Source organism: Rhipicephalus sanguineus, chromosome 2 (genome assembly GCF_013339695.2).
Source record: "Rhipicephalus sanguineus isolate Rsan-2018 chromosome 2, BIME_Rsan_1.4, whole genome shotgun sequence".
NCBI lineage: Eukaryota > Metazoa > Arthropoda > Arachnida > Ixodida > Ixodidae > Rhipicephalus > Rhipicephalus sanguineus.
The window spans coordinates 22,578,897-22,595,935 of record NC_051177.1 but is presented as its reverse complement, the minus strand read 5'-3'; the positions used below and the strand labels follow the sequence as shown (position 1 = coordinate 22,595,935).

The 17,039-nt window shown below is 43.2% G+C and overlaps 2 protein-coding genes and 1 non-coding gene across 8 annotated transcripts in view; all 3 read right to left on the bottom strand.

Moving 5' to 3' along the window:
- Positions 1-108: 108 nt before the first annotated feature.
- Positions 109-6,171, bottom strand: LOC119382517 (kxDL motif-containing protein CG10681). Its single transcript, XM_037650233.2, has 4 exons — positions 6,036-6,171; positions 5,621-5,773; positions 5,456-5,502; positions 109-5,024 (listed from the first exon to the last, which is right to left on the bottom strand). The coding sequence occupies exons 1-4, from the start codon at positions 6,152-6,154 to the stop codon at positions 4,846-4,848; spliced, it is 498 nt and encodes a 165-aa protein (XP_037506161.1). The 5' UTR covers positions 6,155-6,171; the 3' UTR covers positions 109-4,845.
- Positions 6,172-6,692: 521 nt separating this feature from the next.
- On the bottom strand, positions 6,693-6,764 carry Trnaw-cca (transfer RNA tryptophan (anticodon CCA)). The gene has a single exon. It is a non-coding gene; the product is annotated as a tRNA-Trp (tRNA).
- Positions 6,765-8,454: 1,690 nt separating this feature from the next.
- Positions 8,455-17,039, bottom strand: part of LOC119382513 (uncharacterized) — a 28,737-nt gene continuing 20,152 nt past the window's right edge. For 5 of the 6 annotated variants that reach the window (XM_049412223.1, XM_037650227.1, XM_049412225.1 and 2 more), the window contains 2 exons: positions 16,436-16,489; positions 8,455-8,641 (listed from right to left, as the gene is read on the bottom strand). In XM_049412223.1, coding sequence (XP_049268180.1) covers positions 8,499-8,641; positions 16,436-16,489 — 197 coding nt within the window. In that variant the 3' untranslated portion in view covers positions 8,455-8,498. The remainder of the gene's footprint in view (positions 8,642-16,435; positions 16,490-17,039) is intronic. The other variant, XM_049412224.1, reaches the window with a different exon arrangement.

The window sequence follows — 17,039 nt, the reverse complement described above, 5'->3', positions numbered from 1 at the left end:
AAAACAGGCGCCTTGCATTTTTATTGTTCTCATGAATTTTGGTGTACCAATATCTGTGAACCATTTTAATTAAGCACCTCTCGTCACTTTTATTTATGGTATTTATTATTATTTATTTCACAATACTGTCAACTCTCTTGCGAGAGTTCTTACAGAGAGGGCAACGTAATAAAAACGGAAAACAACATCATTCGCAAATACACAAGTACAGGTTATATCAAGGTCAAGCGGTACACTCGCACATATAGTCTTCCAAGGTCTGCTCAAGTTTCGACAAATCGTTCTGTTCGGCAACACACATCAATAACGTCCGGAAGGAAGGAGTATCTGCACCTATCGGTGCGAGTGATGTACGCTTGCATTGTCCTCTTGTGGTTAGTTCTTGAGCTCTGTTTACCTCTGTTTATTGATTGCGTTGAGAGTGTATTAGAAAATACGTTAATCAGGGGCGTAGCCGGAACTTTTTTTCGGCGGGGGTGTTAACCAACCTTTATGTACATTCGTGCATGTGTTTGTATGTGTGGGGGAAGGAGCTAACCCCCACACCCCTAGCTACGCCAATGTCAGGGCAGCACCACTGCTTATAATCTGAAGATATTACATGTGCAAGCGTCTCTTTCTCAAAGAATTAAAGCACACTGATTGAAGAGAAACCCCACTACAATGAAGAAAAAGAAACTCTGCAACGGCGAATGACGGACTAAAGAAGGGGGACAGAGACAAGTGCTGACTTCCAGTTGAGTCCCCATCTCCCTTCTTTAGTCGATTTTCCACCGCTGTGGTGTTCTTTTTTTTTTTCACAATCGGTTACCAAATAGCCCAGTTCCTCTAACTGCATGGGCAAACATTGAGTTTTACTTTCTACTATGGTTAAATGTTACTGAACTTAATTAGAGCATATCCTGCTGTGTCAATAGTTTCCCAGCAAAAATTAATAGCAACTGTCTTGTACATGAACATTTTAATAACATGTAGGCTGCATCATTCACTCTGACTTGTGTAAAGTCAGCACAGATGCAGACTGTAGCACTGCAACACATAACAATACATTGCATACAGCAAAAAATAAAGCTTGAATTTTTATCAAACGCAGCCACAGGCCACGCTCCCCACAGACATTATGAAAGTATTGCAGCCATCAAAAAGAGCTGACCAGCTGTAAAACAAACCGAATTCTACCATCAAACATGATCTAATGCTGCATGTTTGACTTTAAAAAAACCTACAAAATATTTTGCAGAGGCTGCAAAATATTTTGTTTAGCTTGATGCCTGGAAACTCAGTTCATCAAAAAAATATGGTAACTAGCCATCACTGTGCTGATAAAATTCTTGTAGGCACCAAAAAAATGAAACGATTCGAAGAAGATCCTAGCTCTATTTACATGTGGCAATGTTTGGAATCTTCCAAGTTTCCTGTTTTGATAAACTGAACAATGCCACTTCTAAACATTAAATTTGCTCCACTTACACCATTATCAAATGGACACCTACAAGTGTGCTAGAGTCGATAGTCATACTACCTCTCAAGGTTAAATTGCAAATTCCTACCAATCAATCACAGATCTGCCCATGACTCACGTGGAATCTGATCTGCCCCTGATCATTCTAAACATCGTGGCAACCAGTCCACCTCTTATTTTCACAATCCAACTGAAACTTTTGTCCCACAGGCACTTTCCCATTGCTATTGTGTTGTTCTGACATAAGATTTCTAGCGGCCACACATATCACAATTTACTGTTCCTGGCAACACTGATTCATTGAATAATTGCCTTGTTTCACTTACTCAATAACTTACAATAGAACTTATTTTACCCTTACTAATCTCATTTATTACTTTTTACTCCCAACTGCACATCAGAGGAATCATTGTATGTGTACTGCCGAGCATAATGGATTTATAAACAGTCGGAATCACATTCTAAAAAAACTATACTTGCTGGTGTTAGTAATACATGCATAACATTTTAGTAGTTTCTGACATTGCACTTCACATGGCATTTGCATTATAACATACCGGGTGTTCAAAGTTAAGTTTTATGGTTTTGTTAAAATTCAGTATTGGGGGCACGTGAAAACCACTTTCGCACATAGTTTTTTATCCAGGGGGATGCAAAGTGAGAAAATAATTATCGCTGTCAGCCACCCTATTAACTAAGATTGAATAATGAATTTTTTAGTGAGTGCAGCAAGCGGGAATGTTTATATTGAGAAGTTGGAGGCAGTCGCGTTTCGACGAAGTTCCACTTGGAAGAATTCGTCTAGCATGACTGTGCCCAGAGATATGCCAGCTGCAAAATTTAATTGTGGTTTGCATGATAGCACATGCGAGACAGGGAGCACTGGTGCAAAATCACTCCCCGATTGGCCGCGGCAGTTGCATGTGGCCTTTAATCTGACAACAGGTCAATGGCATAGGGCAAATATGATAACGTTTACCCTTTTGATACCGGCTGGCTATAGCAAGCAATGTCTGCTCGTCACATCAGGAAGGAACATTGCGCCAATCCTCACCGTCTTGCATGTGTAATCATGCAACACTGCAATTAAACTTTGCAGTGGGATATGTCGGGGTGCATACATACTAAGCAAATTCTTCCAAGTGGAACTTTGTAGAAACGCAACTGCCTCCAACTTTTCAATACAAACATGCCCGCTTGCTGCACTCATTAAAAAGTTAAATATTCAATCACAGTTAATTAGGCATCTGACAGTGATAATTATTCTCACCTTGTGTCCCCCTGGATACATAATTCCTCTGCAAAGGTGATTTTCACGTTTTTCCCAGTGCTGAATTTTAACAAAATGCTAAAACTTGACTGTGAACACCCGGTATACTGATTTAGTTTGTTTTCTTCAGTTGTGCATGTTAAGAAATTGGGCCCCTTATTTTATTTATTACGGCTCCCAACTGATATCACATGTAATACTAACCACATGTTGCAAACTGTCCAAAGTGTTTTGGAAAATTATAAGCACGTGATTGTTCAAAATATCTGCACAATTCTTTATCATCGTATGACCCACTTGCAGTTCCACAGCTGGGCATCAATTCTTTGCTGTAGTGATTCTTTGCATTCTTGTTCAGTTGCATATCTTAACAAGTTACTGTTACCTTGATCCACTTCCATTAGTGCTCCCATCCCTATGTACCACTAATCAGGGTGTTATAACACCTGAATAACTAAATCAATATTTCATAAGATGGCTCTTCAGCCTAACAGAAAGACTTGGAAATGAAATAAAGCTTGTCTGGAGTGGAAGGCAGTCTGAGGAGCAGGACCTACAATCTATGTAGTATCCCAGGTTCCCTGGCTGCACAAGGCAGATACTCCATATCCGTGATATGGTCCTTTAAGCTGCCCACATGCGAGAATCACTTCTTGTACTTGGCATTTCTCCTCGGTGGAGGTGCTTTCGCCACTCCACTTTGTGTGGTGAAGAGCCACACATCAGGTGTTGGGAAGTGGTTTCTGCCAGTTGCTTGCAGTCGGGGTAGGTGCGGCCACAGATTTTGGATGCACTATGCACATCGTTAGCATGCACATTCTGCTGGCTTGCCTCCACTTGCATAAGTACACCACATTTGTAGAAAGTCTGTCATGACGTCAAAGCCAGGTTGCAGCTGGAGAAGAATCCCAAGGATAAACTGGCACCAGCTAAAGTTTATGGTAGTCCCAATGTTTCGGGACCTATTTGATCCTTTCCTCAGGGTTTGACTGAAGCAGTTAAATAGACGCCGTCTCTTCTGCTCCTCATTTTTAGCCTTGTGAATACTGTACCCAGCTGGAGAGATTTGTGTAAAAAATGATTACATTAAAGTTGGAAAAGAAGCCCCTGTATAGTCCGAGTTCTGAGGCAGTGTGTAGTAGCTTGGAGCTACAGATCCTGGCAGATGTTTTGTTTGTTACGTCTCAACGGTAGTAGTCTACTTGAGCGGCATCAGTGAAATGACGCCGACAGTTCAGATGGTGGCAACGTCAAAGGTGCAGACAAATGTGTGGCAGAACCATTGAAAGCTAGAGCATGCAATATCCCACGGATTGTCCGATTTCCCAATACCACTGGGACTTAAGTCCCAGTGGTATTGGGAAAGCGTTGTGCACCAATTGGTACACAACGAACAATCAAGATTTTGGTTGCAAGGTGGCAACAAGAAACAATGTAAAAAAGAGAAGAAAAAATTGCTCAACACATGACACTACATTACAATACGTTAGACATAATGCAGTGCAAGAACATTCTGTAAAGATCTAAGCTTACACTTTGAAATTAGTGTGGGATCAATAGCGGCAATAAGAAGTCTCGAGACTACAAGAACTATACTACAATCAATCTAGGCGTAGGTGCAGAATGTCTCTTACATAAGGGGATTTTTCCCTGGCCATTATGTGAATGCAAAGGCACAATACAGAAATTGAGAAGATCAAATCCCTGGAGCTAGTGAAACAAAAAGAACTTGTGTAAAAAAAGTTCTGTGAAAGCTTTTGTTCATCGGTATTCTAGACTGAGACGAAATACCGCTTACTTAGCCCCGTCATCAATTTTGAGAGGAAAGTCGCCTCACAAGTGAAGATGATAAACGATGCCAGCGGTCTCGTCAGTGGTAGAAGGACAAGTTTTTGCTCTTGTACTAGCACAACAAAGGTATTCACGCTATAAACAAATAAATATACATACATGCAGAAACTTAGTTTCTCTGTGCTACACTTCTTGCCTTCCTGCTTTGGCTAGAGGTTCCTTCAGAGCTCTCTTGGATTTATCACACACTACAACTTTTACACAACAGGACAAAGGAGGTGCAAGATCACTGTCCATTCTTTGCCTAGGAGTCTTCACTGTTCTATGAAGTGACTGAGCTTTGTGTTGAAGAGCCGGAATGAGTTTCCTCTAGTTGTTGACCACCAACATGCTTCTGTTTCTCTGTAGTGTCTGCTGCTTTCTCGGCCTGGGCTTTGCTGGGCGGATACCTCTCTTCAGGCTCATCTTCTTCATCCACAGCATAGAACACCGTGTTGCAAGCTGCAGGTGACAGCAGTTGAGAGTGTCATAAACATCGCACTTGAACTTGTCAGCATCATTGCTTAGCAGGTATAACGGTGCAGCCGAAACTAATGATGCTTAAAACAGTTATTTTTAATGCAAACCAAATGTGTTTTATTCACTCATTAAACCCTAAAAACATATGTCCAGAAAATAGTAAAAAAACTGCCAAAAAACACAAATTGAACTTGTAGTTGCCAACGAGAACAGCAGCATATTAGCTTCGTCTGCATGGTGAAGAACTAAACAATCCTTATGACGGCATCGCTTTGGCGAATATTGCTTTTTCTTATGTTTTGTTCTCAACAGGGATCTGAGCACGTGTTTGGCACGGTTGCATATACGAGTAATTACGAACAACAAAAGAAGCTGCGCAAACACTTGAGATGATCAACGGTATTGCAGCTCACCCGAGAATGCTGCGGGGTACTGCTGTGCCAATTTCATCTTCAAGAACCTGGTATTAGAGAAAACAAACGTACGACACATCGTTTTTTTTTTGTTTGTTTTTTTCAGTGTTTTCATATTGCTGGCATTCCTAAGCACACGCACAGAGATAAAGCTTTCTTACGAACCTAATTCTCTTGAAGACAGAATCCAAGTCTTTCTTGAGATCGAACAGGAGCTGCGTGTGCTTTTTCAGGTCTTGGCTAGCGACGGCGAAACGGGTTGCAGAGAGTGCATTGCAGTTGATCAACATCTCATTTGTCTTCTCAAGTCTCCCAAGCCTGAAAGTTTCGGTCAAAAACCCAAAGTTGATGCAATCAAGCGCTCTGTAGCACACGCTGCTTGCCGCTGAGTAACATACGAATGTGGCATACAGCGAAGTAGTAAATAATTCACGCAACTGTGCCGCAGCGATTACGCAACAAGACGAACAATTTACCGAGACTGCACGTCAATTCAGTGGTGCAAGCACCGTTGACTGTTGTCGCACAGTTAGCTTACGAACGCGACTACGTCTGAGTCGTGCCTAGCTATAATACTTACACTTGCTTCTGGCATTGTATAATACACTGAATGTCATTGTGGTTAACTTGATTGGCCAGCGCATGAGCAATAACATCTGCAGCAGGCGAAGCGCAGCAGCTGAAATCACCTTGCGCCATGTTTACATAGCAGTCGCCAAGCCAGCTGCCCAGCCGATGTGACGGCTAAGCCAAGCCAAGCTAAAAACTGCACTCGACTGAAATTACCAAAACTACTACAGTGGTTAAAATGCGAAGTGTAGAAAAAAGAGTTGTTTCCTACGAAAGACGGAATTTGCTGTAGCTGTTATTTGTTGGCACGTAACAACTGAATCCATCCACGCTGCCAGTTGTTTTTTTTCCGGTTTCGATTCCAACTACCGCATCACAGCGTTTGAATTCATTTGTCCCCGCTTGTTATAATGAGCGCCAATGGAACATAATGTGCACAAAACATGAATGTTTATCAGGATATAAAGATTCTTCGAGAATTCAGGTCGTAACACGCCTGAATTATGGGCATATGACAACGCGACATGCGCTCATTATTGGTTTATTCGCAACGCGCTTGGTGTAAATTGTGACTGCTGGATTTGTTAACAAAAATAAAAACAGTAGGCACGTTCCGATGAACTAGACAATTAAAAAATAATGATTAAAAAATAAAAAAAAAACAATATGACCCGGACGTGATTCGAACACGCAACCTTCTGATCTGGAGTCAGACGCGCTACCGTTGCGCCACCGAGTCAGACAACCTGAGCTGAGTTAAAGAGTGTTTTGTGAGTTCTGTAAAACACGCTTTTTTATTCCAAGGCAGATTCGAATAGTTCGTCGTTCACTCGAGTACAATACTGATTAGACAGTTGGAAATCCAGAGCTCGGATAAGGTTGTGGCGTCACATAAGTTGGTACATATACACGTGGTCGATTTAAGGCTCTCGTCACTCTCGTCGTGCGGACAGGTCGGCCGGTGTTTTCTTTAACTGCCCCCCCCCCCCCCCCCCCGCTTGTTACACCCTGTGCACGCCTATGGCTGTTTCCACCTAGATTCGGCTGTTAGACTGAGTGCTGGAAGCACATTCGCATGGATGGGTCAAGCAGAGCTTGCCCTCCTACCCAAAGCCACAGAACGCCTATCAAAGCGCTCGGATGCGCGCTTCCACCAGTGGCTTAGCAAAAGGGGGTGGGGGGCACACCGGTCCCGTGCTCCCCCCCCCCCAGCCCCTGAATTTTTTTTTTTTTTTTTTGAGCCCAAAATGACACTCGACCACATGTGCTTGCCTGTCTTTCACTTCAAGGGGTACTGACACAAAATTTCGCGGCCGAGATAGCCAGCTGGATCGATTTTCGTGTACGTGCGTGTACCATCTGCAAAATATCGACTGCGAATAAAGCTTGGAAGGTATTTTATATGAATTTTGAAGTTCGCGTGCGCGATCCAGCATTATAGGCCGCACCTATTGCATTGACACCCTCGGAGGTGACCCGAGGTGACCCCCCTACTTCCCCTACGTAACCGTTGTAGCCGGTACAACAAGTTATGATGACGTCGTAGCCGCCATTTCTGTTTTGACGCGCTCGCCGCTGCGCTGTTGGTGTCTCAAGAAAATTGTCGCCAAGAGACGACGAGGAGGACGACGGCAACGAGGACGGTGATGGCGACGACATCGCGCAGCACGTGCGGCAAGCGTGCGAATGCGAGGAGACGACGCGAACAGCGCGGAAGTGCATCACACTTCTGTGTGCTGACGTGATCGAGCGCTGCAGCCGCTAGGTGGTGATAGTTGCACCCGGAGGTTTGTCGTTTTTGAAACCGAAACTGACACTGGTCGATAATGAGGAGCCTGTAATTAATTATCTGTCGCGCGCTGCAGCAAACGATCTGCCGTGTTATGACTAAGAGGCCCCCAGCAACACATTGCAGCAAAAAAACGCGAGGCCAAAATTTTTGTGTCAGTACCCCTTTCAGATCAAGGTGGTGCCCCTCCCCCTCAACCCCCCCCCCCCCGCCCCCCCAAAAAAATTTTCTGTTTATGCCCTGGCTTCCATCTACGCGTGGTGCTGCTCTGGCTGCTCTGCACCGGCGCGAATAGGAGCACGACCGAGAACAGATAGGAACTCAACCGCGCAGTCATCTAGCTCCGATCTAGAGAGCTTGATTCGCGTTGCAGCAACGCGCGTTATAGGAATGTTGCACAGTGGCCAGGGGCGGGGGGGGGGGAAATTTTGCTGAAAACGCACGCACGAACATACATAAGGTATGGTCGACCCCCCCCCCCCCCCCCCCCCGCCTGGCTACGGGCCTGGTATAAAATCGTTCATATAGTATAGCATACATATCTCAAGCAGTAAAACTGAGCTGTGCAAAAGTTTCAAGACAAACGGTAATAAATCAACGAATCTAAATTTAATAGCCCCCCAGGGAAAACATTGTTGAAGACGTTATCCAAATTTATTAAGTTGCACGTATTCGGCAGAATCCCTATGAGGTGCGAATGTTGGCGGCGGCTGCGATAATCGCTCGGCGGCAGCAGCTGCGGCAGACATTTCGGCCACTTCGGCAGCGACGAAGTCCGGGTTCAGCACCAGCATGCTGTAACGGTACACTTTTCTTGTGAAGTAGGCCTGCAACGAAACAGCAGTCATCACGGCAAAGTATAATATGCGCGTGTCAACCAGAGTTGGCGGGGCTACGTGGCTACGTCACTGCCAACCAGTGTTGTATGCGTTACCGAAAAACAAAAAGAAACTACGTTACTCGTTACGCTAACAAAAAAGGAACGTGTTACCGCCCTACGTTACCCGCAGAAAAGGTAACGCATTACCGTTACCGTTACCGAAAAAAAAGTAACGCACGTTACTTATTCTGCAGTTACTACAGCGTCACAAACTTGAATCAGTGCGCCCTTGCTGCAGGACCCAGAATACTAATTTAATAAACCTCATATTTATATTTCACATAAAACCTCTAACCGAAACCAACGACTTTAGCTGAATTACTGATATAATTAGAAAACCTTGCACAAGTGTGCCGGACTTTAGCAATATTATAGGGGCCTAAGGTTTACTGTAGAGTTGTATGCGGTGGCTTATAAATTTATGGCACATCTCAAAGTGACAGTAAACAGAACATGAGATTTCATCATCAACGCTCTCCGGTAAGGAAAAATAACTGATCTCTCAACAAATCCGCAGTAATTCTCACGGTGCGCTTTTACTATAGCGTACAAAACATATGCGTAGATCTTGTAAGGAATCCTTAAATTGCATACTCCCTGAAAAAAAATATTTGCAGCATAAAAAATTTTTGCTCTTTTAACCTATATTATTCCCACGAAAATTGCGAGTGTTCATGTGGCGGCGTTCAAGGTCAGCCTCGCTTGTGCAGGAATTCCAACAACCAGAGAAGTGTATACCCGCAGTTAGAAGCAGATAGAAGCAAATTATATTTTGATAACAGAGCTGATAAACAGCGCTATAGTATTGCAGGGACAACTTGCTAACCACTACAGCTTTTAGAATTTAAGCGACAGCTCTATTTCTAAGCTGTCGTCGGATAGCATGCCTCGCTTATTAGTGAATTCGTCCGCATCTCGGTAAACAGGCGCTCGACGGACGCATTAGATGATACCCCTATTGCCAACACCTGGCAGGCCGATAGCAGTCCGCCGCTGCGGCATTAGACTAGCTCTGGGAATGTGGCGCCTACGATACGAAGGAGCTTTGTGTAAGACTCCCGGGATAATTGGAATAAAAATTCGGCACATCCCACACCTAGTGGGAATCGGTTTCATGCGAAGCAGTCAGCGAGTAGATCTATGCTGCATTTTTTTTTTTACTTTGAGTCAGGCGTTACGAGATGGATCGACGCGTGTTTTAGTAAGTGTAGTAGTTGTGTACACTTCGTTGACTTACCAGGCACGTCTACAACACTAGCATTTAAAGGGTAACTTATGGTCTGACGTAACGTCAGCACTCACGTTAGCGCACATACGTCAGTATTATCGGAACGAAGTGCACTTTATGGCGCGATGATGCGAATATCGTACGTAACTTTCGTTAGCCATTCATCCGGGGTCAAGTGACGCTTGAATATAGCTTGCTGAATCATAGGAATACAAATGTGATGTTTATTAGACTGCTATAAAAGTGGAGCCAACACTGGAACCACAGACATTACCCTGACATGACGCCTGCATCGTAGGAGTACATATGTAGCGCTTATTGCTTTGTTATAAAATTATGTAACCAGGACCACAACCAGAGTGGATGTTGCACCGACATTACGCTTGCATAAGGTGTTTTTCCAAAGAAGTTTCCAGAACTGGCATGGCTCTGTGGTAGAATACCTGACTGCCACGCAGAATGAAATTGGGTTCGATTCCTGCTGAGATCCTGATTTTTATTCTTTGCATTCGTCGGGTGAATGCTGCAGGTGTCGATTTTTACCAATGTCTGTTGTCACCGTTCTTTGGTAGATATAAACTTTCAATCACCTGTGGCGCATACCCGTATACCATGGCCTGTGGTAAACGGGTATGCGCCACACGTGTCTGGAGGAAAGGTTTTGACGACGTACGCGACGACGTACGCGACAGGATTTTCACATTATTCATATCATGACCAGACATTCATATTCGTCAAGTCCTCTTACTTTCCCACCAAATTTTGGTCTACACCAAGTTAAGGAGGCGATCACGAGGGCACCCAGACGTAGATAGATAGATAGATAGATAGATAGATAGATAGATAGATAGATAGATAGATAGATAGATAGATAGATAGATAGATAGATAGATAGATAGATAGATAGATAGATAGATAGAAACGCTCAAAGTGCCGGATGTTCGCTAAGAAATGCTTCGCATTTAAAAAGTAACGAGTAACGTGACACCTCACGTTACCGAAAAATATTATCGTAGGTACGCTACCCGTTACAGGTACGGAATAGTAACGAGTACGTTACTAAATTACCTAAACCGTGACGTGATCCGGTAACGGCGTTACTTGAAACGCGTTACCTCAACACTGCTGCCAACACTGCAAACGATTTACCTGTAGGAGCATTGCAAGGAAAACCAAAGCAACTTAGTGACTGATCAAGCTGATCGCATCAATTAAGTTTATTTGAACTACAAACTTTACGACTCATGTTAGCATTGAAAAGTTCGCGCTATTACAAAAGTCGATCCATAGTTCCTTTTTCTAGACTAAATGATCGACTCGCATGAGTAGACGGGAAGTAAATACCATAAATAAATATTCACAGTTGCAAGTGAGCGCGACTACATAAATCCAATAGCACCGAATTACTCAAATTAGATTCGATAGTTCAGATATCCTCGTACCTCTCTTTTTGATATTTACCTTTTCATGCAAAACGCTACAACACACATTTTGCGCTTAGTGCGAATCAGGCAGTCTGAGTCGTAATCATGGTGTAAGAATCCGGAGTCGTAATTCATTTATGAAATGGTTAACAAAGCGTCGGGCCACCAAACTATGCACAGCGAAATTTTTTAGCGATAGTTTCCTCCCACACCGAGCTAATCGGCTGACATGCCCGAAGTTGATTTTTGCGAGATTTCTGGCGAATCCTTATGCTTTATGTCGTCGAGCAACGACCGCCTTAAGGCATGTTCTAGCAGATGGTGAATTACAGTATCTGCGAGAAAATGATCTCGAGTGGTTCATATAAAGGTGGACATGTTCTGGACAGGTGTTACTGTTCCAGAAAAGAAACGTACAACGACAGATTTTCTCACGGCTGCTAGGTAACGTATGACCCCAATGCGGCGCCTACTTATCTCCGCTGCGTTGTGTTCTGCGATCAACTGAATCCCGTGCACCGTCATCTCGTGCGATATCAAGAGACGGTTTCAAGATTGCGATAGCAGGAAGACGTTGTGTACCCCAAGAAACTTCTGGTCACCTCATTTATTATACTGCAACACCGAAGCGTAGAGCGTTTTTTTAAGATTTGTCAGAGTGAGGGAATGCTATTTTTCCAGTTTCACATAAAAGAAAGGCGCTTACAGTTAAAGACTAACTCTTTTAGTGTTGTGTGTATCTTCTATTCAAATATTTTGCTAGACACAGGGAGAAAAGTGTTGAAACTCTACGGGCTACTCGCCAAGGCTTTTGTTCCCCGCCAATCTTGCTAGCATACTGAGCATACGCCAGAAGGTGCCCGCCGCATCCCTTTTCTACATTTTCAACGTCGGCTTGGCGCGCGCTTTTCTGCTTCTGCTCACGGAACGCTAGTGCCACCTGTTATAGACAAATGGAGTTGGGCTGCAGCAGGTGACTAGTGTACGAAAAACCGCGCGCGTTTTAATTTTCGGGTGGACTGACTTGCATCCGAACCGGCGTTTAATCTAGTTTCTTTGCCGTAAGTTTTCATTCCTCAATTGCGACAGCAATATGCGGACTTCGCCAATGACGCAGGGCAAATGCTGCACAATGTGCGAGGGGGCATGCCTGTCCATCTAGACGAAATGTCTAATATAGTGAACGTCCGGACTCGCTGAACACTCAGTTCTGCCGTAATCCTGTCGCTGGGCGGCTGGGCATATAATAAATTGTTAAAATCTATACCCAATGCTCCAGGAGAATGCAGCACCCGAATGTCCAAGGAGACTGAAATTCCCAATGAGACGGAATTTTCAACAGTTTAAGACGGAATGTCGAAGTGAAGCATAATATCCAAGTAGTCTGAATGTGCAACAATACCGAATTTCGAAGGAAACGAAGTGTCAAAGTGATACTGAATGTTCATCGAGGCGGAATATCCCGCTGCAAAATCGAATGCTTCGGTCTTCAAAAGTATCCAATAGTAGGGAATCGTCTGGAGCAACCATGATCCGCCAACGCCAATCGAGCTGCCAGCACAAGCCACGTAAAAGCAACCGAGCGAGCACACCGGCATAAGTAGTGTAAACACTACAAAAAGCTAGTAATTACATCAAAAGTTATTTAATTTCACCAAGTCAATTAGCAATGTAGGCCACGATCGCACGCACACTCGCCCCAGCGCAAGATGTGCGTGTGCAAAAAAAAAAAAAAAATGTCTGGCACGTCTAATATATGAAGTAGGTTTAGCGGTGCTTTTGTATGGGTAAGTTGGTGCGAAATTTGCGAAGTTAACAAAGACGAAAGACGAGACAAAGACATACGTACAAACAGGACCAGTGCTGAACTACCAACCGAGCTTTATTCGATAAAAGTGCTTTTTTATACAGTGTCACTCGTCACCACCGTCAAGAAGCTGCACGCACAAATTTAACCTGTGATAACAACAAACATGACTGATATCTCTTAACAAAAACCAGGACGGCAACACAGTTGAATATGCACCGCAATCACAAATTTTCACTGTGTAACATGTTGGTGCGCACATTCAGAAATTCGGTAAAGCAGAGTACTGCACGTGCTCCTCCCAGATCGGCACAGAAAAACAAGATATTAAGGTGATTAAAACGTTACAGGTTAAAGATGAAAGTGTACCTAATTCGAAAAGCGGATGAAAAGAAAAACGGAGGATCGAGGATGCTCTGTCATACAGAAGTTTGGTCATCATACGAACAGCTAGCGTTGTCTAATTAAAACCTAAAAACTTAAAAGATTACTCATACATGGCCTTGCAAGAACGCCATCTCGTCTTTTGAGAGAAAGATGGATGGTTCGCTAACACAGCCGTCACCAACTTTATTGACGAGAAACGCCTCTAGTATTTCTCTTTCTAATTTGTTGCTCGCTCGATTTAGAAAACTGCTCCTCTGAAAATCTGGTTCACACCCATACCTGTGGCAGTGGTCGGCCAGCCAGGTGGCCTCCCGAATTGCTATGTGCATTCAGCATGTGCTGTCGTGCCCTATCATTAAAATATCGGTCCGTTTGGCCAATGTATTTCCGTCCGCAGCTGAGCAGAATTTCATAAACCACTTGAGACCGGCAGTCCAGCGGCGTAGCCAGCGGGGGGGGGGGGGGGGGGGGGGTTCAGCCCCCCCCCCCGAAATTTTTCAGTTTTGCTTGCGTCAATGTATACGCGCACATACAAAGGCACTCACGAACATACATAAAGTATGGTTGAACCCCCCTCCCCCTCAAAAAAAAAAAAACATTTCTGGCTACGCCCCTGCGGCAGTCAGTGAACTTGTTCCTGTGCTTCTTCTCGCACTTCTTTAAGTTTTTAGGTTTTAATTAGACAAGGCTAGCTTTAAGTATGATGACCAAACTTCTGTTAGTTCTGTATGACAGGGCATCCTCGAACCTCCGTTTTTCTTTTCATCCGCTTTTCTAATTGGCACATTTTCATCTTTAACCTGGCACGTTTTAATCACCTTAATATCTTGTTTACCTGTGCTGGAGCACGCGCAGTATACTGTGCGTTAACGAGATGCTGAATGTGCGCACTAACATGTTACACTGTCATAATTTGTGATTGCGGTCTATATTCAACTGTATTGCCGCCCTGTTAACTGATATCAGTCATGTTTGTTGTTATCACTGACTAAATTTGTGCGTGCAGCTTCTTGACGGTGGTGACGAGTGAAACTGTATAAAAAAGCACTTTCATAGAATAAAGCTCGGTTGGTAGTTCAGCACTGATCATGTTTATACATGTCTTTCGTCTCGTCTTTCGTGCTGATTAACTTCGCGTATATCAACTTCCTTGCAAAAAAGAGAGCGCAACAATTTCCTCTTGTCAGGAAAAAATCGTGCAGGCGTTAATGTAAACGGCAAGTACTATTTGAAAACAATGAATCTGATTTATTCGTGTATGTTGTTTTTGCAATGAAAAAGTTTTAAAAGCCGATAAAAAAATACATATTATGGCGTGGTTCACGAATATATTTCATATAATAGATAAATATTAATGATTACGGTGCGAACAGCGCTGCTTACACACACAAAAAAAAAGAAAACTACGCCATTTCCACACTTGAAGAAAGCAGCAATCCTCCAGGTTTTGTCATCGTATAGGGCACCTCCTGATACCGTTACCAAAAGCAGTAAACTTATACTACGTTAACCCTTTGTGGGGCAGTGGGACTCATACATCCCACTTTTTTCTTCGCCATGTTCCAATTTTTTAGATCAAAACCACTGAATCGATTGCTTTCAGACTTTTAGTGCGACCACGTGGATGTTCTAGAAATAGGTTTTGGTTGTTTTTTTCATGGTATTCGCAAGGTGCCAGCACACCCGTGTTTCAAACGAACCATTCCGCTTGCACGCACTGTATCCTTTTTTCATCAGATTTTGGCGTGCTCTTCACCCGATTCAGCCCGAACGGTAAGCTTGAAAAGTTTATTTCGTGCTCACGAGTTTCTAAATGTGCGATTACAGTGGTTTTATTCGTTCCTACCCATACGGTTTCCACAAAAATTTGTGCAATGCAAAGTTGACAAGCATTTAGTGATGTATTTCCCAAAGCGTAGCCAGACTAACATTGCGTGCAGCTGATTGCAGTATCCAATTTTCATTCTGCTTCACGCAGGGAAGTCTCTTCCCGTAGAGGAAGCAGTTGAGCTTCCTCCACGGACAAAAATTAGACTGTTGCAAGCATGCCCAGTACCCACATCTGCTGCTCGAGTGCCGTTAGCAAGTGGATGTGCAATGGATATTTAGTTGAGTTTTTTTGCTACAGAGAGTGCGTTTTGTAGGCTCTGTCCTTTGTGGTTTGAGGGCAGCAGGGTCGCATAAAAAAATAAAAGTACTTTTTTTTTTAAAAGACTGTCCTTCAGTGGTCAGTGGGACACATATGTCCCACTTTTTCTCTCGAAAACCGTTAACAATAATGAGCTCAAATTTTGTACATATAAGAAGCTGATAGAAATGACAATGCCGCCCTCAATATAGGTGGCGTGCGTTGTTCATAAGATTATGCCCCATGAAGGGTCAAAGAGAAAAACGATTTTTCTCGTATTAGTAAATTACCCTTTCTCGATACTAAAGACACCACGCTTGCTGCGAGAAGACGCTTAGTAAGTGAGAAAACCAGCAAAAAGGAAACGCGGGTGGCGACGCCACCGAAGTTTCCGCGCCAGTGGTCGTGACGTCATAGAATTTGACGGCGTCCACTAAAGCCTAGGTAGTTCCTAATTTGTAATAATTAAGCACATTGTCTTCTGACGGATGCAGAGACTTAACATACCAAGTTTCAGGAAATTTCATGGAGCCATTATGGCCAAAATACGAAAAAACACTTCGAAACACTTCGTGACGTCAGCATCGGAGACTTCGGCGAGAAATTTAAAAGCGATACCTTTGACATTGACTTTCTCATCTGTTAACAAAGCTATGGCGGTGAAATTAACGACGATAGAGTTTTAAGATTATTATTTATCCGTTTAGACCAATTTATTGTTTGAATTTAGTGTCCCTTTAAACGAATCGTCCTTAGCGAGCATTTACCTTCAATAAAACGAATAAACCAGCAGTGCCGACGAATGGTCCGATTAGCGCCACCTGCGTAGGAAAAACATTCGAGGTTAGGCATTCACTAATCATCAGCAAACAAAAAAAAACAGTTGTCAGGATCCTTTCACTTGAATTAAGAGCGCCATATGTACAGCTGACGGCAGTTAAAAAAAAGAATTAATATACACGCCACTTGCGGGATATTTCGAGAGTGCTGAAATGGGGTGGTCTTAAGATATTCTAGACATGTGTTTATTATTGCTCAGCTAAAGCTTAGCAACTACAACATGTGACTTATAGCGAATTTAGAACGTTAAATAGCAATAACATTTAAATAATAATGCCTCGAATAAAGCAAATGCTCGATTAAGCAGCGTTAATTGACTGTTATTTTTATTTATTTGAACATATTATCGCAATTTATGAAAGGCACATAGAAAGGCTCCTTATACTCCGCAGATTTCTCAATTACTTTGGTGATGACGCAAGAGTAATCCATTGTAGAATATGATCCAGTCTCAACTTTAGCTGGTCCCAGCGTAACTTATATTAAAGAGTCACGTTTTAGAGTCAGTGAATGCGTGTTTGAAGATCGCGT